Raw genomic sequence first — 26864 nt, forward strand, 5'->3', positions numbered from 1 at the left:
ACACACATGGCGTCACAAATTGCAGAACAATTAAAAGAACAAGAGGCACGCATAACATTACAGCTCGAAGCACAAGAAGAGCGTATATCAACATAGCTGGAGGCACAGGAAACAAAATTCTCATCGCAGCTGGAGGCTGTTAGTGAACGACAAAATAAAGTGGAGGCCGAGATGGATGCTTTGAAAGATCGGATTCAGGAGTTACAATTGAACCGTCCAATCACTTCAACGTCTACTCTGAAGGTAAAATCCCCAAAGTTTGATGGTTCTGTTCCATTCCAGGTATTTAAGCTCCAATTTGAGAAGACGTCGGCAGCGAATAACTGGAATGCTGAAGATAAAGTTGCAGCTCTGTTCGTGGCATTGAAAGGGCCATCAGCCGAAATCCTACAGACGATTCCCGAAGGAGAGCGGAACAACTATGAAGCATTGATGGCCGCTGTCGAGAGACGTTATGGAAGCGAGCATAGAAAACAGATATTCCAAATTGAGTTGCAAAACCGCTACCAAAAAGCAAATGAGACATTGCAAGAGTTTGCTTCAGATGTTGAAAGGTTGGCTCATCTCGCAAATGCGGACGCACCCGTGGAATACACCGAGAGGGTAAAAATCCAGAGTTTTATAAATGGCATACGAGACGTGGAAACGAAACGAGCTACATACGCAAACCCAAAACTGACATTTTCTGAAACGGTATCACATGCATTGACTCAGGAAACGGCCTCACTATTGAGTAAACCAGCATACAAAGCTCATCGTGTGGAAGTGGAAAGACCAGATTGGGTAGATACAATTTTGGAAGCTCTGAAGGGATCACAAGAGAAAAATGCCGGAGTTATGAAATGTTTCAAGTGCGGTAACCTAGGTCACATTGCACGTCATTGCAGTAGCAATTCCAATAGTTCCAACAATGTGGGTGGCCGTAAACGCAAAGCTGGCGGAAATGAGCAAGAGCGTGTCGAATGTAAAGAACGAAAGCTTGTCCCGGCTATTGAATGTCCTGTGATATCTGTGTCGCAGATTGGAAGGAAATCAAGCAGTCTTACCATCAGAGGGAGTGTGGATGGTAAAGAGCGTGTACTGACTGTAGATACGGGGGCATCTCATTCCTTGATTCGATCTGATTTGGTCTACAGGAGAGTCAAGTCATTACCTGGAGCAAGGTTGCGTACGGTCACAGGCGAGTATAATCAAGTCCAAGGCGAAGTGGTATGTGAGGTATTAATTGGGAAAGTCATTGTTCTACACAAATTCGTTGTGTGTCATATCGTTGATGAAGTCATATTGGGAGTGGACTTCTTGGTTGACCATGACATCAGGATCGATATGCAGAGAAAAATTATGCGCTATAAGAACCAGGACATACCACTTAACTTTAGTTTGGAAAAAGGGTTCAGCAGTAATCGGGTACTGGTGGAAAAGACTCGACAAAGACCACGAAAGTTGCCTCGGTTGAGGAACATTCCTTGCTTCAAATGGATTTAAATCACTTGGTTACCTGGTGCAATGTAAATTATATGCCGCTCAATCTCAAAAAATGTAAATTCATGTGTTTTTCTCGGAGAGTTTCGCCACCAGCTTCATATACAATTAACAACTATAGTCTAGAAACTGTAAATAATTTTATTGACTTGGGAGTCATGATGGATTCCAAACTTAGTTTCAATCTTCATATTAATGCTACAGTGAATAAAGGCAAAGGTGTTTTTGCATTTGTTAAACGGTGGTCAAAAGAATTTAACGACCCTTACATAACTAAAGCACTTTTTACAACATTAGTTAGGCCAATATTAGAATACGGCTCGATAATTTGGAATCCGCGTTATCAAGTCCATGCAGACAGTCTCGAATCAATACAAAAACAATTTTTACTATTTGCCTTAAGAAATTTCCAATGGGACTCTTTAACTAATCTTCCACCTTATACTAATCGATTAAAGCTTATCAATCTTCCAACTCTTGCTAGTCGAAGGGAAATGCTTGGTGTGATATTTATGACAAAACTTTTAAATGGATCAATTTCGAGCCCATTCCTTCTGAATGAAGTGAACTTTTGCGTTCCCTCTCGGACATCGAGACACTTCAAACCTCTTCTGCTGAAACAATGTAGAACGAATTTCGAACAAAATGAACCTTTTCGGCGTTTATGCCAAGATTATAACTCTCACTCAAACACATTTGATAGCTCGGACTCCCTTTTTTCTATAAAAAAGATTGTTCTCACTTCTCTAAATTAATGTATAATACGTTTGCTTCTGTTCTCTTTAAGTATTACGCTTGGCTGATGAAATTTCTTCTGTAGCTGAGCAGTCTCAGATCGTGACGCTTGACAAACCGCTGCCCATCAAAGACTCGGCAAAAAAAAAAAAAAAAAAGTTATTATATATATATATAAATCGATCGCGTGAACAGGATTAGCCTGGTTTCATTGGGCCACTTGAGGGCAGCGCCCTGCCACAACGTCCATTAAAAAAAAAAAAAAAAAAAAAAGTCAAAGGCAAAGGTTGATAGATCGAATGGGCCAAATAAATCAAAATCAAAAGTACCTGCGAGAGAAACACTGTCATTGACAAAACCTAAAAGACGCAGGAAAACGAAGCAACGAATTTCCGGGAAAGAATGCGAGGGTAGTTTCAAGCCGGAGCGCACTACTGTTGTGAAATGTGGGAACGATACCGATTATGCAAAGCAAATCCGTCCAGCGCAATCTCTACGAAGTGGTTCATTGACCAAACAACAGAGTGTGAAGGAACGGCCAAGGGTAATGAGTAGTAAGATGAAACACTGGCATGACAAGAACTTTAATTCGGAAGGTTTCTTGGCGGGAGATTTGGTACTGTTAAACAGCCCTCACCGGCGGAAAGGTGTTCCAGCTAAATTTCGGTGCAGTTGGGAAGGCCCGTACAAAGTTGTGAAGAAGATCAGTGATACCATCTACCGCATACAAACCACTGGGAAACCACGGATTAGAAGAGTGGTACATTTGGAGATGCTAGCGGCAGTTAGATCGGGAGATTTGTCTGATCGGGACGATCAGACTTAGGTGGAGGGCAGTGTTACGAATATTGACAAAACAAAGGGGTGCTGCTATCTCTAGGCGATGCTAGGCGGTGACGTGAATTCACATCAGTAGTTCAATCATTATGTGTCTGCATGGGCGAATCAATAATTGCGTCTACACATATGTACACATTCCGACGAGCAACATTTACATACCAGGCAGCGAGAGATGAGATGTCACACACAGATGAATTTACTTATACGCTTATGTGTGTGCGGGAGACTGTAAACTACAAACTCACATATGTACATCTGAGAAGCGCTAAAAAGTAGACAATTGTAAATAAGTAGAAACTATATGAGAACTATACACACACGAATATAGTTGGTAAGTTCTGGAAATGGAAGAGCCTAGAAGTATGCAGCGTAAACTATAAAAGCGGGGCAGGCGAGTAAGAAGTAATTCAGTTTGATTTGAGTTGTCAAGCAGTTGCGATTAAGACGATATCTAGCGAGCAATAGCAGTATTATTTTGAATAGTAGAGTTTCATTGAGCTATCAATCAGTGTGGTTATTAAGCAAGCTATTCGTTGCACAGTTTGAGTGTATTGTGAAGTACTTTAATAAAGGCCATTTTGCATTATTACAAATTGGAGTTATTTATTCAACAGTTTAGTGATTCGAACTTAGCAGAGGATTGCAAATAAGAGGATTTGCAGCAAATTCGTTACAATATAATAATTGAGCAGGCAGCCAGGAGTACTTTAGTAAACATAGCTAAAAAGGGATGTGGAAGAGGCAAAGTGATACAGTCACGGAGCATGGCGAAGCTGCAGGAGCAGATTCCACCTATCCAACTTCCCAGAGATGATACGAGCAAGATAATTAAGTTTGAGAAGCGCTTCAAAATAGAGCTGGGGAACAAATGTACGTGGGACACCTCCAGGATTGAAGCGCTTCACCAGGAACACACTCTAATATGGTACACCGATGGCTAGAAGACACCGGAGGGCATAGGAGCGGGGATCTTCGGGCTCCGAACCAAAATATCCCTACCACTCGGAAAATATCCGAGCATCTTCCAGGCCGAAGTTGTCGCCATAAGCCGGTGTGCAGAGATAAATTTACAGCGGGGATATACCAACGAGAAAATCGCTATACTCAGCGACAGTCAGGCTGCACTCAAGGCATTATCTTCGGTTGGGATTAAATCATCAACAGTCCTTGAGTGCGTGGAGAGGTTAAACAATCTAGGAGTCAATAACACCATCCATCTGGCATGGGTACCTGGACACAGAGGAGTGGATGGTAACGAGCGAGCGGACGAGCTTGCCATGTTGGCAGCGGCCGGAAAGCCAATAGGACCCGAGCCTATGGTTATCTATACTGGAAGTCTTAATAAGTTCGGCAGGTAGTTCGGGCAGAGTTCCATGGAAGTCTCCAATTGTTAAACCAAAACGTTCCTAATTTATACAATTCGTGGTTTTAAAGGTGGCAGTATTTTGGCGGGCCTGTAGCTTCTTCCAGTGAGTAGTCTTTAGGCTTGGCGACCATATCGGGTACGCGTAGTATGCAATCGGCTGGCCAATTGCTTTGTAAGTGGCAATGAGCGTTTCTTTATCTTTTCTCCAAGTACTGCCAGCAAGAGATTTGAGGATTTTATTACGGCTCTGGATTTTCGGTACAATTGCGGCTGCATGCTCACCAAAATGTAGATCCTGATCGAACGTCACACCCAAGATTTTGGGGTGTCGGACAGTCGGTAGCGTAGTGCCATCGACGTGGATGTTCAAAATGGTCGACATTTGGGGCGTCCATGTTGTAAATAAGGTCGCGGAAGATTTAGTCGGTGATAATGCCAGGTTTCGCGAGGCAAAAAAACTGGAGAGATCAGGGAGGTAGCCGTTTATTTTATTGCATAGCGCATCGATCTTTGGGCCTGGGCCTGTGGCCATTATTGTGCAGTCATCGGCGTAGGAAACGATTGTGACTCCTTCCGGTGGTGAAGGTAGCTTAGATATGTAGAAATTAAACAAAAGTGGGGATAGGATACCACCCTGTGGCACCCCCTGTTTGAGCAGAATGGCTGCAAGCGTCTTTGCCACTGGCGATAGGAGAGATATCGGACGATACGACTCACCTATGTTAGCTGGTTTCCCAGGCTTTAGTAGCGGGACCACCTTGGCCATTTTCCATTTCTCAGGTACGACAAAGGTGGAAAGAGACAGATTGAAGACATGTGCTAAATATTTGAACCCCTCTTTCCCTAGGTTTTTAAGCATCGGCATGGCTATGCCGTCTGGGCCCACTGCTTTGGATGGTTTAGCACGACCAATGGCGTCCTCAACCTCTTTAGCGGTGATGGTGATTGGTGACGCGCTGAATTTGTGTTTATGTGCGCGTCTATTGGCTCTCCGTCTATCTTTGTCGACCGTAGGATGCATTATATATTGTCGGCAGAAAGCGCTCGCACATTTTTTCGCGTCCGACAGCACTTTGTCGCCAAAGGCGATGGAAACTTTGTCTTTGTGCTTAGTCGGATTCGATAGGGACTTTGCGGTGGACCAAAGTTTACCCACACCGGTAGAGAGGTTACAACCTCTTAGGTGCTCCTCCCATTTCGCCCGCTTGTGTTCATCTACAAGCAATCTGATGCGTTGGTTTATATCCCTTATTTGGGGGTCGATACCTTCCCGGAGCAAGAGAATATGGAGCAGTCCTGCTGCAAGGAGCTGCTGGGAGGATGACAATTTGTGGGAGGGACGCAACAAAATAAATGAGGTTACACTGAGATGACAGTCCTTGGTCGAGAAAAATCCCGAGTTGCTCCGGTACATAGAACCGACTGCCTTGGGAAGCGTTTTGAATGTCGGGGTTGATTCTGGATAGGTAAGAGTTTAACCTGTTACAGTATCCAGAACGAAGTTGAGCAAGAGTGACACGCGTTTCCCTGCATGCGTTCCTCTTCCGCGAGTTTTGGATACTTTTCTTTAAGTACTGGATTCATCGGGCAATTCCCGGCATAAGGGTCCGAGGCCTGTTTATGGAGTTCGCTTGATACGGCTGGGTTCTCACGTCCCGTATTTCCTCAAAATGCTTACGGAGATGACTCCTTATGCCCCTAGGCGGTGCTGGTTCATCAATAAGATGTCTGTTGGGATGCTCAGGTTTCTGGGTATTCAACAGGAACTGTTTGGTCAGCATCTCATTTCTCTCCCTGATGGGGAGTATTCTCGCCTCGTTATGCAGATGGTGTTCTGGGGACATAAGAAGACAGCCCGTGGCGATTCTGAGAGCAGTATTTTGGCAGGCCTTTAGTTTCTTCCAGTGGGTAATTTTTAGGCTTGGCGACCATATGGGTGACGCGTAGCACGTAATCAGCTGGCTAATTGCTTTGTATGTAGTCATGAGCGTTTCTCTATCTTTTCCCCAGGTACTGCCAGCGAGGGATTTGAGGATTTTGTTACGGCTCTGAATTCTCGGAACAATTGCGGTTGCGTGCTCACCAAAATGTAGATTCTAATCAAACGTCACACCCAAGATTTTGGGGTGTAAGACAGTCGGTAGTCGACATTTGGGACGTCCATGTTGTAAATAAGGTCGCGGAAGATTTAGTCGGTGATAATGCCAGGTTTCGCGAGGCGAAAAAATTGGAGAGATCAGGGAGGTAGCCGTTTATTTTATTGCATAGCGCATCGATCTTTGGGCCTGGGCCTGTGGCCATTATTGTGCAGTCATCGGCGTAGGAAACGATTGTGACTCCTTCCGGTGGTGAAGGTAGCTTAGATATGTAGAAATTAAACAAAAGTGGGGATAGGACACCACCCTGTGGCCCTGTGATGTAGGTGGTGTTCGGGGGTTATAAGGAGATATCCGGTGGCAGTTCCGATTGCAGCGCTTTGACAGGCCTACAGCGTTTATTCTTTCAAATATGTGTATAATACATGCATGTGGTGGACGCCGTATAACAGTTTGCCTGCTTGCCTTGTAGCGCCGGGTATGGGATTAAAGAATTGGTTGCCTAGTTACTAAATATTGCAAACAAATATTTAATTTTCTTTTACATATTTTTTTTATAATAAAGTCACATCAACAATCAAAATAGTGCAACCGTCTTTTCGTTAGGAGAATGACGGTTTGTAGCATGAGGAAATGGTTTTACCTAAATGGTTTTTTCTTTATTTCGTCTTTTACTCCTCCTATTTCCTTTTTAAGATTATTTTTAAAAAGTGCTATGAAGGATCTAAAATTTTAAATTATATAGTTAAAGTATTTAGATATTTTCCTCCATAGCTCACTTAAAACGTTCGGGGTTCATTTCATACAAGCCTCGTTCCTGGGCCATATTCTTGGCACGATACATTATGGATACAACCATTTGAGCAGCACGTCGCAGTGGATAACTTTCGGCCATACGTTGAACAAGGTGATCATTATTTGCCAAGTAGCGCAGTAAAAACCGAAGTACCATCTCCCAAGTTGTTTAGATTGACATATAACAGCCAGGTTTTACTAACCAATATTGGGGAACGGTTTTTTCCTAAAGTTGAATGTCTTTGTATTTGCGAATAAGTTGTTGTTTTAGTAAAAGCTGATTACGTAGGAGTTCCAATTTATTAAGTTGTTCCTCTTTATTGTAGTCTATCCCTGGCAATTGTTTTACTTCAGCTCTGGCAATATCAAAACGTTTCTGCAGTTCTAGGATCTGTTTTAAGAACATATATTTTTAATTTAAAAATGCACGTACTAAGTTTCGTAATTACCTTTTGACTACCTTCCTGTGACTCCCGTTGTTTTGCCGCGTTGTCAAGAGGATCCTTTTCCACACTGAAATTTAAATCATTACATAATGTTTTGGTAATAGTCTAGTTGAGGGGTCGACTGCTAATACGCTACCAAAAATATCGATGCGGGAAAAAAAAAAATTTTATCTCTGTGCGGAGATATTTGCATTTGAAGTTGGCGATTTCCATGTGGTTGTTGTTGTGTTCGTACCCCCAAAAAAAATTATGCATCACCGTGGCGGTAGCCACGGTTATACTACACACCCGGACTTGGCATGGCGTAGCCCAGGGTTATTTTTTATAAGCGCGGCCGGAGGCCGCCAATGCAGAAAGATGTTCTGCGCAAAAATACTATGGATCCGACCCCCGGTTTCGGAGGTACCCGCGGGCCTTTTTTCGGTTATTCGTTAATATCTTTTGAACGCGTTAAAACTGATTTCAAGACGCGTCGTTTGACACCTCTCTCGATATTTTTGGTAGCGTATTAGCAGTCGACCCCTCAACTAGACTATTACCAATGTTTTATCACAAAACTATGTGCTTAGTAAGTAAAACGGCAAATATGAACTGGAAATTGCTTTTATTTATGATGGTATCGATGTACCTTTTTGCACTCACCAGCGAATTATTTCGTATATGACGGGTAAGATCGCTGTCAAATTTGTGTTGCCGTTTGTTTGTGGCGACGACGGAGTGGAATTTTGTTCAAGTATTGTGCTGTTGCCGATGGATGTTGGATTTTGTATAAGGCCGTCTGGGGTTAAAATTGGTTTTTTATCCACGGGTTGTCCTCCAGGAGACAATTCCATTATACCTAATTCCGTTCAAGAACAATGTCAGCTTCAACTTTTTAATGGAGGAGTTCAAAACTATCGATAGCTTACATTCATGGCTCAATTATATAGTTGGCTCATCGCATCAGCTGATTTTATTTTATTTATTGCATGGTCGTTGGGATTGTCAAAAGGAAATAGAGAATACAAAACGTAAACAAAGGTTACAGCACAACCAAAAAGTTGTATAAGTTTAATCATAAAGCTTTAATGGTTTAACTTCGTTTTCGTTAAACTCTAAAGGAGTCATTGGCCCAATCGATTGATAAGCTTTGGTTTTATCATAATACTGACAGGTAAAACGTTCAGATAGCATGCTCAAACTGATGCCAATTATCTTATACATACTTCCCATCATTTCATTAATCTTATGTGAAACCTCATCCTCGGTGGGCGATTTTTCTCATAACACTTAAGAATATTCGCAGCTTGCTTTTTAATATGGCATTCATGGGCATGCTCCCTTCAAAAATATAAGGGCCGTTCCATTGGCTTATCGAGCTCTCCCTCTGGCTCAAATCTCATTGGAACGATCTGGATCAACTTTATGAGAGCTGGCAGCACTAATATAAAACATCTGTTTTGTTGAAAATAAGAAGAAGAAACGTACACAAAAATTAAAGATACAGATAGCAAAACGCAAAATTAAAAAAGAGAAAATGGAAGATCAATTCTTTGAAGTAAGTAATATCAAATATTTTAAAGGGATTACTATAATTTTTTATTTAATTATAAATTTATACCTGATGTGTGAAACGTCATCGTCCGAATCGGCAAACACCAGCGGCATGACGGAGGAATTTCTAGATTCTTCTGCGAATACAGTAGACACTTCTGAAAATGAAGAGGAGCGAGATAAAATAACAAATTTTCCACAAGTTATAGAAAGTTATACTGATCAAGAATTCAGACGGCATTTTAGACTGAATCGTTCAACGGCACGCATGTTAATTGGTAAATTTTACATAAAAAAGTTCCTTCATTATTTATACAATATCTTTTTTTTTATAGATCGCTATAATACAAGCTCTTTTTATACATACAAGGAGCATGGTGGTTTGCCTAAGGTTGGTGCATCCAAAGAAATATATATACTGCTATGGTATATGGCAAACACGAATACATTTCGTGAGATTGCAAATCTTTTCAATATGTCCAAAACATCCGCATGGAGTATATTAAGGAGAGTGGTCGAGTGGTTGTTGTCGATTGGCCACGAGTATATTCAATGGCCTTCTGCTTCCAAGGTACAAGATAATATGCGAAAATTTAAAGCGACGAAGAATATACCGAATGTTGTGGGATGCATTGATTGCTCTCATATTAAAATCAAAACTCCAGTTTCAAATAACAAGGCTTATTTCAACCGAAAGCACTTTTATAGTCTGCAGTTGCAAGCCGTTGTGGATGCGGATAAAATGTTTATAAATGTATTCGCCGGGGAACCAGGCTCGTTACACGACAGTCGAATTTTGAGACGTTCCAGCTTATATGAAAGAGCGACGGGTGATATGGAATCGACATTTCCTTTTAATTCGTTTTTGCTTGGGGACTCAGCGTATGGAAATTCCCAATGGTTAATAAGTCCCTTTCTTGATAATGGATGTTTGACACCGGCACAAAGGCAGTTTAATTTTATACACTCTTCTACAAGAATTGTTGTTGAAAATGCATACGGGCTGCTCAAAACAAGATTCCGACGATTACTTCATTCAACGTAATTGTAGATTTAAGTTCAGTAGTCAAAATAAGTATATGCGGATTTATTCTTCACAACATTTGCTGTTTAGAGCACGACAGTATTGAAGATGAATCTCGGATAGAAGAAGAGATTGTGAATATTGGGCGTTCTGAAGACAATGATAATTCATCTGAAAATCGGCGTGACGTAATTTTTCAAGAGCTTATAAATTTAAATGTTATCCATTTGCATTAGCATTTCTCTTGCTTCAAATATAAACCATCTCTTTTGTTGAAAATTTTAATCCATATAAGAAAATAATGAAAATAAAGGTTTGTATGGTTCAATAAATAAATCCTCTTTGTTTTTATTTAAATAATTCAAGACAACAAAAGCTTTTGACTGTGCCGCAAAGTTTGCAATAAAAGTAGTACATATTTACAGTGTTAAAAATTTAACGTGAATTTGGGTTTACTAAGGTTACTTAAAATCCATAACATAAATTTCCCTTTGGTTTGCATCAAATATAAAAAAAAGTATCTCAGAATTCAAACTTTCGTAAAAGTGTTCGATATACACAAAATAACAAAAATATCTGACTTAAATTTTCTTAAAACTATTATAAATACAAAATAACCCAGACTAAAAATTTCTTAAAGCTATTCTATTTACACAATACAACAAAAACGAGACTTCAATTATTCTTATAAATACCTCCACTATATACAGACAAAATATCACATATTTACATTCTAACTAGATAAAAAAGGACATTTCAATTATTCTTATAAATACCTTCACCATATATAGATAAAATATCACATATTTACATGTTAACTAAAAAATTAATTTAGCTATTAAAAAGAAATATCACACAAAAAATACATTCACCATAAACACGGTCACATCTTTCTAGAATCCATGAAAGCTTTTAACATGGCCATTTTTTCTTCATGGCGTTTCTGCTTAAGCTGCTGCGCCTATTCCATTTTCTCCAGCTTCTTCTTGGTGTAATCCTCCAGCAGTTTCGGTTTTTTTTCAGCAGCTTCCTTTTTCTGTTGTAACTTCATGGCCGACATTTTTTGTTTAAAATTGGGTCGGTGTCTGCTACCATTTGTTGGCTGCAAACTCGAAGAATCAACTCTTGAAGTGATTGGCATTATCTCCGAAGTGGTTCACGTAGTCTGCGAAGTGCTTGGTGTTTGCTCCGAATTTCGTGGTGTTGGTTGCGAACTGCTGGAATCCGAACTTGATGTTTCATTAGGGCTCAAAGGCTTTCCATACAAATTTATAGAGTGCTTGTTGGAAATCACAGGACTATCTCCAAATATCTAATTTATTATTTTCCCATTTCAAGTCTATTTTGAGCTTTAGTTTCATCACTCTAAATTTTCATTTTCTATGTATTTAATTAAGTTTATATCTATTTTAAATTTTAGTTTTTCCAATTTCAAATTTTCCTCTTATATCTAATTAAGTTTACTTTCTGGTTTCTAACTTTAAACTTTCCTTTTCTGTTTCTATTGAAACCAGTCCAATTATTTTCCCAATTAAAATCTATTTTAAATCTTAGATTCTAATTCTATTTTTTTCCATTTAAGTTTTACCAAATTAGTGCTTGCTTTACCTTTTGTAACTATTATCATTTTGCAGGTGTTCGTTAAGTAACTTATACATAGCAAATAATTACAAGTTAAATTTATAGGTATTTTATGTACGTATATAGGTATATACTATTTGGACAAAAATCTGGGAAAGGCGCATTTTATAAAAATCCAATTATTACACCTTTTTATTGAACACTTTATATGTACGTACGTATGTATGTATCGTGAATATACCCCTTGAGACGATAACCTTAATAGGAGGTTCTTACAAAATTTTCTCAAACAATAATTATATAGTATTTAACAGCTTTTAAACAAACGTAACAGCGCAAACTCAAACATTTATTGATTTGTGTAATTTTCGTTTGTGGGGAAGTGCATTTGAATAATTGTAACTACAATACACATTGAGTAAGGAAATGAATCTTATTAAGATTAAAAAAAAATAAGTAAAATTCCAGAAGCATCTACAGAAAATCTGTTTCAAAAACACCTACTTTAAGAGATATTTTCCGTATCCGGAACGAACGCACCGATTTCGTGCTGATATTGGTGTCACGGCTGGTCTGCTGGTTGCTGTTGCCACGGTCGATGCTACAGCAGACCTATATGGGTTCGTTGCAGAAGGCCTATGGATGGGGCCCTGCTGTTGTTGTCTTTGCCAGTGGTTGGTGTTTGTTGGCGCTGTTGGATGACTCCGTCGATGATGATAGCACGCTGGTGGTCGTTGCGCTCGAAGATGGCGCCGTCGAGTATGGTAGCGTGCGCGCGGTGGCGCCCTGGTGGTGGTTGCGGGCACTGGCAAGGGTGGTTGGCGCAGTGGGTGGTGGTTGCCCTCGTGGGGTTGTTGGCGCCACGGCTAATGGTTTCACGCGGTTTCTAGTGGCCGTGCACGGTTTTGCACGCAAGGTGGGCACGACTGGTGGTTTCGTTGTCGCTATAGCGGTTGGTAGCGCTGTTGTTATAAAGACGTCTGGCGTGGGCGAATTTGAGCTGGCGTGTCTGCCAAATATTGGCGGGCGTTACAGCGCTGCTTATGGGTAACCAATTGATTATCAATTGCATATAATTTTTGTCGGCTAGCATGCGCATTTGTCGACAAATTGTGAGGTGCACGACGACGAGGTGCTGGCTGCTGTATTCCCAACTTCTTTAACACTTTGCTGCCTGAAATGTGGGTGCGGTGCTACCTCTCGTTGGTATTTTAGGGGTGATGTCGTTGCTGCTGGTACGAACGCAACCCATACTTACACTAATACGCCTTGCTCGAATTGTCGTTGTTGCCAATATGTCAAGTGGCCCCTCGCATACGAACCCGCAAACATTCCTATGCTCCTTCAATTCTTTCTTTCCAACCGCAAAATCTGTAATTTTCGTCTGACCTCTTCGTCAGCGTGCCAGATTTTTTTTCCTCCTTTTTTCGATCTCCCGGAAACAGCATGGTTCTTACTAGATATTATCATTTTCGCGGCCGTGGCGACCTCTAGTGTTCATTTCGATCAACATGCCATGGAACCATGTATTTGCCATCACTAGCCACTAGGTACGTTCCAAAGGTCTCTCCCAAGAGGACCACAACAAACCTGCTTCGCTTTGAAGACCTGACGGTGAAGCGAACAGGAAACCGGATCATCTGTGGGAAGCCTCTGGCAGGAACCTCCGACGACAAGCAACGTGGGGCACGACTCACCCCTAAGATAAGAGTCTCAACGTTCTACCGCGAAGCTAGCCGGGCAACATAGGTCCATCAAAAAAAAAGTTAAGTCAAGTAGGGAATTAATTTTGTTTCTTAGTTTAAGGCTTTGCGGCAGTTAGACGTTTGTCAAAACTCCGTATAGTTCTAGTGGTTATCGCCCCCACAGAAAGGCAAACAAAAAATTATGTGTGTAGACATTGTGATAAGGAGAACTCGTCCAAACTCCGAAAGGCTAGTCCAACCCACTCATGGACTGCCAGGCTGTTCACGGTTCTCGGTGAGTATGCGTGTGAACAGCCCATGAGGTCATTGCTCGGGGAGAATACTGGGCGAGATGTCCCCGACCGCCAAGACGCCCAGACAAAAAAGTCCGATTGGTAGGTTTATATAAAAAAAAGTCAATTTGTAATTTAGCAAAAATAATGTTCTTGTTGGTTCATTGTGGACGTATATCCGAAGCATGGAAGCGACCTATGAATTTCCCGTTTAGGTCCTCAAGATCATACAGTGCATTGCCTATTTTTCGGAGCACGCGACACTTAAGGTATTTTGTCAGGAATTTGGCGTTAATACCCTGTTTGAAAATACTCAAAGCAAAGTTTTTCCGGAAATCTTCCTAACCTTCCTTGTAGTTGACTTGCCTAGAGCGCTTGTTATAGGTGTTTATCCCCCTATCTTTTGCCTGATCTAAATTCCGGCGAATTTTCTTCCGAATATTGGTCAACTTGTCAGTTCTGCTCACTATCGTAACCTGGTCTTCCCGAAGGCTGCCGAGTTTCTCTAAAATATTGTACGCTGAGGCATGTTGGACCATATTTTGGCCATATAATGCAAAATAAGGAGAGCACTGAATCGCCGTGTGAAAATCACTTCTCAAAACTTATAAAATCTCAGGTAATTGCTTATCCCAATCGGTATGGTCTGGTTTATCCTTCAGGAAAATTCTAATCTTCGAAACAATTTCTCTATTAATGCGTTCGGATGCGTTCGCTTGAGGAGAATATAACCCCGTCCTCACATGCGTCACCCTGTAATTTACTAAAAATTGGTTCATTTCCTTCGAGATAAACTGTTTACCATTGTCGCTATGAATAAACTCAGGGACCCTTACAGCGGGAAAAATTTCTGAAGCGAAGCAATTTATAACGTTAACAGTGGTGGCTCTCTGCATGGGCTTTAGCCAAACGTATTTTGAAAGATGGCCTAGTACTATAAAAAGAAATTGATTTCGCCACTTAGATCTCGGATACGGCCCTAGGAAATCGCAATATAATCGCTGAAATGGCCTCTCGGATGCAAAGGTATTCCCTATAGGTGGTCTCGACTGTTGATTAGTGGGTTTTACAGCTTTGCAGGTATCACAACGCTGGACGTAGTCCCTGACGTCCTTAGCCTGCTGTGGCCAGAAGTACTTTTGCCTAACACGTTCTAAGGTTTTCTGCCACCCGCCATGGTAACTCGGGTTAGCGCCATGTGCTAATCTCACTGCTTCCTCAGTCAACCCTTTCTGCAACCACAAATGCCACAGCGAGTCTTCTTCCCCTTCCACTCCCTTACGAAATTTAACTCTTTTGAAAATTACACCGTCCACCACTCGGAAGCGATTCCTCGTTTTCGGTGACGGTCCGAATCAAATCTAGATATTCGTGGCTGCTAAACTCGGGAGAGACTAAATCTATTTCCCCGGGTGTGGTAGTGAAAGTCAACTCATCGGCATCAAACCGCGAAAGCGCATCGGGTACTACATTTGGGGTGCCTTTGCGATGTTCCATTTTAAAGTCGTATCTTTGCAGCAGAAGTGACCACCTCGCTAACTTCCCGCTCAAGTCCTTTTGTGTCATTAACCACTTGAGACTGAAGTGGTACGTGATAATCCGAAACGGTACATCCTCAACATAGGGTCGGAAACGCTTCACGCTTGTTATGGCGGCGAGACATTCCATCTCGGTTAATGTATAACTGCGTTGAGCATTATTCAGCTTTTTCGACACGAACGCGATTGGATGCTCAGCGCCCTCGTCATCGACCTGGAACAACACTCCGCCAACACCTACTTTGGACGCGTCGCATTGGATTACGAATTCTATGGAAAAGTCTGGTTGGGCCAAGACAGGAGCGGAACTCAAAGCTACTTTTAGTTTTTTGAAGGCCTCTATAGCTTCAGAGGTAAGCTTGAACGGGCCTGATGACTTACGGAGACAGTCGGTCAAGGGACCTGCCAAGTCAGCAAAATTGGTAATAAACGCCCTGTACCAAATCGCCATGCCCACAAACCTACCTACCTGCCGAGGGGATTTAGGGATCGGAAAGTTGTGTATCGCTTCTATTTTTCCTGGATCCACTTTCAAACACCCGCTGCCTATCAAGTACCCTAAGTATCGTATTTCCTTCTGACAAAATTTACTTTTCTTTACGTTTATTGTCAGACTTGCGTCTGTCAAACATTTTGCCACTTCCGCCAGCAATTTCTGGTGGTCTTCAAAATTTGTACTACCTACCATCAGGTCGTCCAGGTAGACGAAGACATTCTCCCGCAGACGCGAAGGGATTGCCTTGTACATCAGTCTACTCATAGTTTGCAGTCCATTGCACAGACCAAATGGCATTACCTTGAACTGATACAGAGGCCTCCCCGGAACTGCGAATGCTGTTTTTTCCTTGGAGGACTGTGTCAATTTGATCTGGAAGAACGCGTCCTTCAGATCAATGCCACTAATAAAATGCGTTTTCTTCAGTCTGCTCAATAAGCCGTTGATATGAGGCAGGGGGTATAAGTCCTTCTTAGTCACCGCGTTGACCTTCCTGGAATCTATACACAGCCTAACTTTACCTGGTTTCCGAACCAGTACCACAGGACTACACCACGGATAGTTTGATTCTTCTATAACTCCCAATTCGAGTAACCTATCTAATTCGCTAAAAACTTCGGCTTGCCTCGGTGGCGAAAGAGGGAAATGTTTGCTTTTTATAGGAACGGCATCACCGGTGTCAATGTGATGCTTCACTAACTTCGTTTGCCCCAGGCCTAACTTTTCGAATGAGGGGAACGTCTCTATGACTTTTTGTAATTCTATTCTCCGGGTTTGTGACAAATCATGGAGATTAAGTTCTTCGCCCATTTCATTTCTAATCTCTATGCTTGGGAATATTTCGGGAGCTAACGCAAATGCTCTCCAAAAATCTACCCCGAAGTAAGCTTCTTGGAGAAGTGAAGGAACAAGGTAAAAACGAATAACCTTTGGGGTTTCTTGAAAGTGACGGGTAGAGATACTGAGCCTAAGACTTTTTGTTTGTTGCCACCCGCGGTATATACGAATGCATGTAAGGGCTGGTAATCGAAGCCGTTATCTTTTAGGAATTCTACACCATTCTTCCCCAAGATGGAGACGTTGGCTCCCGAGTCCAATAACCCTACAATAAAACTATCCTTGATTTTTGGCTTTACGAGAGGCCTGTACTCTCCTGTGGTATCTTTTCCTGCACTTCAAAATATTTTCTGATACCGGTTGTTGTTCGAAAATGGCATGTCTTATTTGCTCGTACCTATGTTCCCTTTCTTCTAGATCAGGTGCAAGATGTGTCTGGCAAGCGACATCCCTATGCTGGCGTCGCAGAATTTTGGTCGGTTCGTCCCTCACGGATGATGACGTTTGACTATCGGATTCAGAACTATTGGAATTATCCGCGCTGTCCGGGAAGGTTATTATTACATTTGGGGATTATTTCGCCAGGGTACTACTGCACCTTGGAAGCTCACCACCTCCATGCAACTCGGTACCTGCGAGAGATCCACCCTCTGGTTCAGTGCACGGGACGACGCCTCGAGCACTGGCTGGTGTGGGAGCTATGATGCCGAACGAGTTTCGCACGCCTTCTCGCTCGGGTACTGGTTACCCTGCCTGCGATGGTCCCTAGGGTATTTTGGAGTTAATACTCCCCTATGGCCGCATTTAAAATAAAAATAATTCCTAATGGGTTCCTCACAGTATATATAAGAATGGCCCATTGCCTGGCAATTCCAGCATTGGATTCCTGAATAGTCCGGTCTCCTGCTGCGTCGATATTCCAGCGCCTCTATCTGCGGATCCACTTCACAATCCTCGCCTTCCATCCCCATGTCCGGGGTTGTCACACGGGCTTCGTTCACATGCCGTCCTAGGTAAGTGGCTCCCAACAGCTTGCTAGGTAATGAAGGGTTCTTACATTGCGTTGAAGAGCATAAGCTTAAGGCTACTGTTGACGTTCATTTTTATGATGTCAATCAGCAAAACCTCTGACATGGGTTCTATTAAGCGCGCGTTCAAGGAGATTATATCCGGGTGGAATACGTCATAGCACTAACTTGCTTTTTGCTTCCGCATGGAGATCTCCATCATGATCTCGTGGTCACTTTTTAGAGTGCCGAACTCTCTCTTCAAGGAATAGCACAAAAAGGCATATGTCGCATTTGGGGTTTGTTTCGTGAACAGCCAGTACTACTCTTCGGCCCGCCCAAAAAGGAATAGGTGGAAACTAGCCATTATTTGTTCGTCCGTGCATTGTGTGCGCTCACACAGGGTGTTTAGCTTAAAAAGAAAATCTGCCACGCTTCCAGTACCGTCGAACGATATCTTCCACTCTTGAGGTTTCACTACTATGCTGCTCGGAGCAGGGTTCATTGGTGGTACTACTGCTGGAAGTGGATTGCGTTCCGTTCTATTCGCGTTCCGGTTCAAATACATGGATTGCTGCGCAGATCCGAGAGCGGCGTTGAGCTGGTCCATATTGCTTCGGATCGTCCCCGTCTCCCTCCGCATCTCTTCCTGCGAGGTCCTGAATAGCTGGTGTAACACTTCCGCCCACGAGTCCCCACGAGGAGCTTCGTTATAGATCCGTGGGGTATTCGTCCTGTCGCTTGCAGCTTCTCTAAAATTTCCGATTCCATGATTTGGTGGTAAAGCACCAGCTCCCTCCGGTGCGTAGGTCGACACATTGGTCATTAGCCCCGAGATATCATGCGCGTTTAGTAGGGGCGCGTTCAAATTACTGGTGCTTCCCGGTCTATCCAATTTTTCGCGGGGTCGTTTAAGTCCGAGCCTACATTCGTCCTAGCGGGGTCACCACACTGGCCACCTACTGGCGTATGCATCACCAGGGGACGCTTGGTCTTTGAAAAAGCCCCCTATTATTTCCACCCGGGTTCTGGTGTCCTTTGAAGTTCCCCGCACTCCCGAACGGAGTATTCCGGCCCGGGTGCCCAAATGACTGGTCACGCGACATTATAATCAGGGAAAAAGATGCTATTTGTCAAATCCTAGTATCGGTATTAAAAACTGAGCTGGGGTCCTACAACTCACACACTCACGCACTCACACCAACGACACAAATTCGGCAAAAAAAAAGAAATAAACATTTTCTAAGCAGACAAAAAAACCCCAATTAGCGGACATATATTTTACCTAAGCCGACTAACGGACAACTTCCGGGAAAACAAAAAAAACCTCAAATCTAAAAAAAAACTAAGTGCGTTCAGCACTGCCTCATCGGTTGAATACAAAAATCCGGAGGACTGACGTTAAGTCACGTGGATGCCTCAGCTACTGCCCCCGATGGCCCTCCGGACAACTTGATCCGTCAACCATCCCACCGCAACGCAGGTGGCTGCTCCTGCGGCTGCCCACCTCGGACTGGTGGGATGGTCAACTTCACAAGCTGACCCGAAATGGCCCTCGCGACCAGCGCCTCAAGAGCCACGTTGGGCGCCATCTGTTATGGATTCGCATCTTCTAAGGGAGCAGTAAAGAAGGCAGTCGGCATGATCTGGTGGTGCACAGTGGCTAGTCATGTCGGCTGGGCGGGGTCCTTGCCAACCTTACTGTTCCTGCGCCATAACAAAAAAAAAGTTCTTATCATGCCTTTCAAAACTAACAGCTGTCAAATTCAAAAAACTGACAGAAGCGCAGAGCCGACTCAAAACGCTTATAAATTCAAACTAAAACGACATCCGGCAGAACCGGATGCCACGGACAGACCGTTAAACATTCAAAATTTAAAATTCAAAAAAAAGAAATTCAAAAAAAAATCTAACGCAAAAGAAGACGAAACTAACCGAACCGGAAATGACCGGTTACTAACTGATAAAATTTAAAATACAAAAAAAAAAAAACGCTGAAAATAAAAAAAAGCTGAAAATAGAAAGGAAGGGAAAGGCCGAATGTTGTTGCGACGCCCGGTGCTATTCCCACCTTCAAAACCATGGCCACCGTCACACCTAAAATTTCGGTGGCCCCTTACCTGAATACCTAAGTGCCTTCTTAATAAAGGTGGACGCCAGCATTCCCATTACTTCAATATTTTATTTACAATTCATTGGTATTAACGTATGTATGCAGCTTAAAAAATAAGATAGTTTAGGTTTTTTAACCAGGGGGCTACAGCATAGGCTCCAAAGCCAAAACAAGGCTGCTTATAGCATCGTCCCAAGACAAATTCAGAACGAGAAACAAAAATGCTGAACTACGAACAGCTATTTTCACTATGAAAATGTATGTAAGAGTATGTAGTGTATAAAGTGAGAAAAAAAATGATTCAACAGTTCACACTTTATTGGGCCGAAATCGAAAACGAAATCCTGGTTTTACCTAAACAGTAAAAATTATTAATTGTTGTAATATAACATGATGACTCATAGCAACATTGCATCTTAACTTTGATTATTTAATGCGTGGATGTATATGGGGACAATGGGAATATGAATACTTAAGTCTGGCGAAGCTTGTTCTGTTGGGAGGTTTTTTTCTCTTACTTTTGCTCATAATGTTTCAAATTATACATATATTTATGTTTTTTGATAATCGGTATAAACACTTTGTGTAAGAAAAATATGTAAATAAATGTGTTTATGTATAGTAAATATACTACATACAAAGTAAGAATTTGGTTGAATTTTTTTCCATTCACAAAACATATTTTAGAAGTATAAAGTTTAAATCCTAATTTCTATAATTGGGGCTCTGCTGGGGTTTTTTCTTTTGTTATTAATTTTAAGTAAAATTTATTTTTTTAAAACAATTTTTTTTTTGTAGTCACGTATATTATGATATTATTTACTGTGTTTATTTCTGGTATTTATTTATTTAATGTATCTATTTATTATAATTAAATTTTATTTTATTACAGTTGATTTGGATTAATTTTAAATTTTATTCTATTTTTAAATCTATTATTTTATGAACTCTATTATTTCATTACATCTTATTTTATTATAGTTTACTTTATTTTTGGTATATTTATTTATTTTTTTGCAATTTCGTTTATTTCATTTTATTTTAGTTTAAGTTTATTTTATTTTTATTATTTTTATTATTATTATTATTATTATTAACTTTTCTTTGTTATTTCCCAAAAAAAAATGAAGTAATTTTTTTGCTCGCCTTATTTATAATTCATCTTACTTTAGTTTTCTAAGCTCTACTCCCTTTTCCTGTTTGGTTGAAATTAATTAGGTTTAACTATTTTCCCATTTCAAGTCTATTTTGAGCTTTAGTTTCATTACTCCAAATTTTCATTTTCTATGTATTTAATTAAGTTTATATCTATTTTAAATTTTAGTTTTTCCAACTTCAAAATTTCATCTTATCTCTAATTAAGTTTACGTTCTGGTTTCTAACTTTAAACTTTCTTTTTCTGTTTCTATTTAAACCAGTCCAATTATTTTCCCAATTAAAATCTATTTTAAATCTTATATTCTAATTCTAATTTTTTCCATTTAAGTTTTACCAAATTAATGCTTGCTTTATCTTTTGTAACTATTATCATTTTGCAGATGTTCGTCAAGTAACTTATACATAGCAAGTAATTACAAGTTAAATTTATAGGTATTTTATGTACGTATATAGGTATATACTATTTAGACAAAAATCTGGGAAAGGCGTATTTTATAAAAATCCAATTATTACACCTTTTTATTGAACACTTTATATGTACGTACGTATGTATGTATCGTGAATATACCCCTTGAGACGATAACCTTAATAGGAGGTTCTTACAAAATTTTCTCAAACAATAATTTTATAGTACTTAACAGCTTTTAAACAAATGTAACAGCGCAAACTCAAACATTTATTGATTTGTGTAATTTTCGTTTGTGGGGAAGTGCATTTGAGTAATTGTAACTACAATACACATTGAGTAAGGAAATGAGTCTTATTAAGATTAAAAAAATAAGTAAAATTTCAGAAGCATCTACAGAAAATCTGTTTCAAAAACACCTACTTTATGAGATATTTTCCGTATCCGGAACGAACTCACCGATTTCGTGCTGGCCTTGGTGTCACGGCTGGTCTGCTGGTTGCTGTTGCAACGGTCGATGCTACAGCAGGCCTATATGGGTTCGTTGCAGCAGGCCTATGGATGGGGCCCTGCTGTTTTTGTTTTTGCCAGTGGTTGGTGGTTGTTGGCGCTGTTGGATGACTCCGTCGATGATGATAGCACGCTGGTGGTCGTTGCGCTCGAAGATGTCGCCGTCGAGTATGGTAGCGTGCGCGCGGTGGCGCGCTGGTAGTGGTTGCCGGCACTGGCAAGGGTGGTTGGCGCAGTGGGTGGTGGTTGCCCTCGTGGGGTTGTTGGCGCCACGGATAATGGTTGCGCGCGGTTTCTAGTAGCCGTGAACGGGTTTGCACGCAAAGTGGACACGACTGGTGGTTTCGTTGGCGCTATAGCGGTTGGTAGCGCGTTTGTTGTTATAAAGACGACTGGCGGGAGCGAATTTGAGCTGGCGTGTCTGCCAAATATTGGCGGGGTTACAGCGCTGCTTATGGGTTACCAATTGATTATCAATTGCATAGAATTGTTGTCGGCTAGCATGCGCATTTGTTGTTGTGCTGGCTGCTGTATTCCCAACTTCTTTAACACTTTGCTGCCTGAAATGTGGGTGCGGTGCTACCTCTCGTTGTTATTTTAGGGGTGATGTGGTTATTGTTGTCGTTGCTGCTGGTACGAACGCAACCCATAATTTTCGCAGAATTTAAACACTTTTCGGGGCATCAAACGATTTGGCTAATACGCCTTGCTCGAATTGTCGTTGTTGCCAATATGTCAAGTGGCCCCTCGCATACGAACCCGCAAACACTCCTATGCTCCTTCAATTCTTTCTTTCCAACCGCAAAATCTGTAATTTTCGTCTGACCTCTTCGTCAGCGTGCCAAATTTTTTGTTCCTCCTTTTTCCATCTCCCGGAAACAGCATGGTTCTTACTAGAGATTATCATTTTCGCGGCCGTGGCGACCGATTTCGATCAACATGCCATGGAACCATGTATTTGCCATCACTAGCCACTGGGTGCGTTCCAAAGGTGACTATCCCAAGCGGACCATAACAAAATATGGCGAAATCTTTTATGTATATACATATATACATATATTTATTTCAGTGCTACCAACTCAAAAGTGGTTAGCTGTCAAAAAATCTACTACAGAAAACAAAACGAACAAAACTGCTATACAGATCAGAAATTGAACCAGATAAATATCAGGATCACAACGTTGTTGATGCATTTGCATGTTAAATTTCTATCCGTATCTCGTTCAAGTCTCAATGGAACGTAACTATAATCTCTGGAAAGCATTTCTTTGGCCTTAAACCAAGTTTGGTTCTTAAATTAACTTACATATTCCATTGGCCGCCATCGGATAAAGAAAATAAAAATTAAACTAAACGTCCATCTTCCGCCTCGCCGCGTCTTAGGTGTTAATTTTGTATCCCAAACCGATTGTGGATCCACTGAGGGGTTTTCTTTTTTAAAGAGCGGTCGAAGGCCGTCAACGTTGAAATATTATGTTCTGCGTAAAAATGTGTTAAATGCATTTATTCTTCATAATTTAGGCTGTGTGCGAATTTGCCTAAATTGCTACCTAAATACACAAAAAACCGAAATCAGTGGAAACTGTCGGCAAGGTAATGCAAAAGAAAAAATTTAGAATTTTTTCCAGCATACTTTTCAACCTAAACAAATTGATTTTTGTTTTTATTTATTTTTGTTGATTTGCGCTTATGCATGTACCATGGCATGTACGGTATTGTTCAGTGGACGATGGCTGGTGCTTTAGTTGGTGTGGCGACTGGGCTTCCAATATAGTGCCGTGCTGTTGGCGCAGTCTCCAAATGGTTTTTGGTGGATGCTGGATTTAGAAGACTAGAAGGATCAAGCGCCCATCACAATCTTCTCACAATGACCAGCCATGTGGACCTAGAGTATTAGTGAGAAATAGTTCACAGCAATATTATGGTGGACGTTCCACTCCACCAGCTGATAAAAATGTGGCCAACTTCCCCGGAACCGCTGAATCTTCATGTTTTCTCTGTAGAGGTTATTTACCTGTCATGGAACGTGGTGCTCCCTACTCTGTGCATGCATAAATATTGCAAACGGGAAAAATCTAAAATTTTCTTATCATTTTAACTCGCACAGTTCTGACAGCTTTTTACCTAAATTATTGCAGTTCTGAAAAGTCCCAGTGGAATATTAATTTAGGTACCTAAAATTAGCCGGACTCGCACCCAGCCTTAAAATTATTTAAAGGCGTTGTCGCAGAGCTCCCATTTGCCCTACACCGCATAAAGCTCATTTACACTATTATGTCTATTGTAACCTCACATATTCATATTTGTTATACCTTTTATTGGATTAGTCACCAATTTTATTTGTTGTTTTAATAAATATTCACCCCTATTCTGCATTTCGATTACGTTCCCGTTCTACGCTCCGCTTTAATCGAAGTTGGGTATTCTGCATTACGACGGAATCGTAACGAGAAGAGGAAAAGCAAATAATTTTTCGAAATCAGCTGTTTGTATGGAATGTGTGAACCATTGTTTACTATATAGTTTGGCAGCTTAAATAGAGGTTATGTTGCGAATAGAGTGGAAGGCAGTGGACTAGGCAGAAGAATGTCATATAATGAAGGAATGGGCTCGGAGTTTTTTTAAAATTAAAAAAAAAAAATGTTAAAAGCTTTAATATAAATAAAACTATTGTTTTAATAACAACAAAAACGCCTTATATATTCTATATACATAAATTCGTAAGGATTATCTCACTTTAAAAATTGAGTTAAATAATCTAAAGTTTGTTTTTGAAATTGAGTCGAGAACTGTGCGTGTGAATGTGCGAATTTTCACCGATCAGCTGTTAGTTGCGCTACTTGGTAAAATTTACAATGGTGTGAACATTGGAACAAAATAAATTAAAGAAAATTTGTAAAAAACACTGAAAAACGTTTATATTTTATTATCCACGCCATTTTGTACAAAACAAAGCAATAGAATATATGTTATGTTTTTTTGAGTGAAGTGCTTTCATAATTGTATGTGTGTTTTTGTCGTTCTTTTGGCCAATTCCTTTCCGTGGCCACCAAGTTTTGTTAAAACGGATTCCTGTACAAATATAGTTGACATTTTCTGAATTTTATGGATACTAATTTCATTTTCGCTTCACCTTCCTCTACTCCGGCAGCTTGCTTTGGCATATAACTGGACCCAACGAACATACACAAATTATAGCTGTCTATTACACTGAAATCAATAAATCAATAGCCGCGGCATTATTTGTGGAGTTGGAAAGCAACGAATACGAAAATGGCCAGGCGAGAATGGAAAGGCAAATATTGCGAGATTTGTGTAATCCATTTGAGATGAGTGACGAATTGTAAGAAATTGACCTTAAAAGTGGTAAAGTTTAATGACTTATTTTCTTATTTAGGTTCAAAAAAAAACTTTCGACTTAATAAGGATGCTTTCAAGTATGTTTCGGGGCAAATACGTCCAAGGACTTCGATATCGACATGTTGTTTTTGACCTGGAAACATATAAAAAACAATCATCATCAAGCCTTTTACGTTTCTTAACATGGTTTACTTACATTTTTGTTAAAATTCTGTTATAAACTAATAAAAAAAATAAAAAGAAACAATTTTTCCGCCAACAAATTTGCAACTTAGATTCGAAGTTGGATCGAAAGAGATGGGAACACAGAATACCAAAATTGCTAAATCGAAAGAATTCCAATCCAAGTCGAAATGCAGAATAGGGCTGATTTTATTTTATTAACAAATATTTTATTTAACTGAACTTTTTAAGTTGAGAAAATATTGTAGAATAATTTTCGTTTTACAAATTTTTATTAACATATTTTCTAACGCCTATTTGATCTCTTTTTATATATTTCAAATATCAATAAATCAACAAAGTTTTAACAGACAAAGTGAGTAAAGCCCGTTACATTACCCCCTCCCCAAAAAAAAATTTAAGTGAAAATTTTATAAATTAAAATCTGCCACCTTCTTTTTGTTTTCCGAATAAATATAAGCTGGCTTTAGCCTATCGATTGAAATATTTATATTACTATTGTTTTTCCGCACCAAGAATGTTTTTCGAAAGCATCTAATCACAGGAAATGGACCTTCATATGATGGTTCCAATCCTTTTTTCGTCCTGTCTATTCTAATAAAAACGTGTGAGCAGGACTTCTAATCAGTATGAACGTATATTTCAAAACGTATATTTTCAAAATAATCACGAATTTTGTTAACAAAATTTAATGGATCACTATTTGGTTGGAAAAATTGCTCCTGGAACTTTAATATTCTCACCATAGAGCATTTCAGCTGGAGTAGCACGAATTTCCTCTTTGAACGTGGTTCTAAGACATAGCAAAATTAATGGTAATTGTTCTGTCCATTTAACAGAATTGTTAGAACATCTTATTGAAGTCTTTAATGTCCTATTAAATCGCTCTACCATCCCATTTGCTTGGGGATGGTAGGGTGATATCCTAGTTCTTATAGTACCTAGAAAATTACAGAGTTCGCGAAACAACGTGGACTCAAATTGAGAACCTTGATCTGTTGTGATACAAGTTGGCTTACTAGTTCCCTTACCAAACACTGAGCAACAGTTTTAGCCTCAATGTCCTTTAAAGGATAAGCTTCTGGCCACCTTGAAAAACGAGCAATTACTGACAAAATGTATCGGTACTCATTGGATGGTGTTAAAGGTCCAACCAAGTCTATATGTATATGTTCGAAATGACCAGGGGGTATCTTCTCTAACTGAGATTTCGTGTGTCTGCCAACTTTACATTTTTGGCATTGTAAACATTGCTTAGACCATTCATTTATTTCTTACTTACTTAATTGGCGCTTAACCGTCTAAACGGTTATGGCCGTCCAACAAGGCGCACCAGTCGCTCATTCGCTCCGCCAACCGGCGCCAATTGGTCACACCAAG

General features: G+C 40.5%; 3 protein-coding genes across 4 annotated transcripts; 1 reads left to right on the plus strand and 2 right to left on the minus strand.

The window, feature by feature from the left end:
• Positions 1 to 7048: 7048 nt before the first annotated feature.
• LOC137244418 (protein NCBP2AS2 homolog) lies at positions 7049 to 7471 on the minus strand. Its single transcript, XM_067773402.1, has 2 exons — positions 7299 to 7471; positions 7049 to 7243 (listed from the first exon to the last, which is right to left on the minus strand). Exons 1-2 carry the CDS (start codon positions 7469 to 7471, stop codon positions 7159 to 7161), a joined length of 258 nt encoding a protein of 85 aa, XP_067629503.1. The 3' UTR covers positions 7049 to 7158.
• A 69-nt stretch (positions 7472 to 7540) lies between these two features.
• LOC137244415 (mediator of RNA polymerase II transcription subunit 9-like) lies at positions 7541 to 8682 on the minus strand. Its single transcript, XM_067773396.1, has 3 exons — positions 8403 to 8682; positions 7764 to 7827; positions 7541 to 7705 (listed from the first exon to the last, which is right to left on the minus strand). Exons 1-3 carry the CDS (start codon positions 8591 to 8593, stop codon positions 7541 to 7543), a joined length of 420 nt encoding a protein of 139 aa, XP_067629497.1. The 5' UTR covers positions 8594 to 8682.
• Positions 8683 to 8794: 112 nt separating this feature from the next.
• On the plus strand, positions 8795 to 10645 carry LOC137244407 (putative nuclease HARBI1). Of its 2 annotated transcripts, XM_067773385.1 has the most exons (4): positions 8795 to 8913; positions 9035 to 9297; positions 9402 to 9571; positions 9629 to 10644. In XM_067773385.1, exons 3-4 carry the CDS (start codon positions 9406 to 9408, stop codon positions 10336 to 10338), a joined length of 876 nt encoding a protein of 291 aa, XP_067629486.1. In that variant the 5' UTR covers positions 8795 to 8913; positions 9035 to 9297; positions 9402 to 9405; the 3' UTR covers positions 10339 to 10644. The 2 variants fall into 2 exon arrangements, with proteins under 2 accessions (XP_067629486.1, XP_067629485.1); XM_067773384.1 differs by lacking the exons at positions 8795 to 8913; positions 9035 to 9297 and having other exon boundaries at positions 9304 to 9571; positions 9629 to 10645.
• The last annotated feature ends 16219 nt before the right edge of the window (positions 10646 to 26864 follow it).

This window comes from Eurosta solidaginis, chromosome 3 (genome assembly GCF_040869045.1).
Source record: "Eurosta solidaginis isolate ZX-2024a chromosome 3, ASM4086904v1, whole genome shotgun sequence".
NCBI lineage: Eukaryota > Metazoa > Arthropoda > Insecta > Diptera > Tephritidae > Eurosta > Eurosta solidaginis.

Bases quoted from the DNA above. Each gene is read 5' to 3' on its own strand.
- LOC137244418 (XM_067773402.1), bottom strand. From the start codon at position 7,471: ATGGTACTTCGGTTTTTACTGCGCTACTTGGCAAATAATGATCACCTT. The intron at 7,244-7,298 runs GTGAGCTATGGA...TTAAAATTTTAG, and splicing joins ATGAACCCCGAACGTTTTAA to ATCCTTCATAGCACTTTTTA.
- LOC137244415 (XM_067773396.1), bottom strand. From the start codon at position 8,593: ATGGAATTGTCTCCTGGAGGACAACCCGTGGATAAAAAACCAATTTTA. The intron at 7,828-8,402 runs GTGAGTGCAAAA...TTTAAATTTCAG, and splicing joins ATATACGAAATAATTCGCTG to TGTGGAAAAGGATCCTCTTG. The intron at 7,706-7,763 runs GTAATTACGAAA...TTCTTAAAACAG, and splicing joins CACAGGAAGGTAGTCAAAAG to ATCCTAGAACTGCAGAAACG.
- LOC137244407 (XM_067773384.1), top strand. From the start codon at position 9,364: ATGTGTGAAACGTCATCGTCCGAATCGGCAAACACCAGCGGCATGACG. The intron at 9,572-9,628 runs GTAAATTTTACA...TTTTTTTTATAG, and splicing joins AACGGCACGCATGTTAATTG to ATCGCTATAATACAAGCTCT.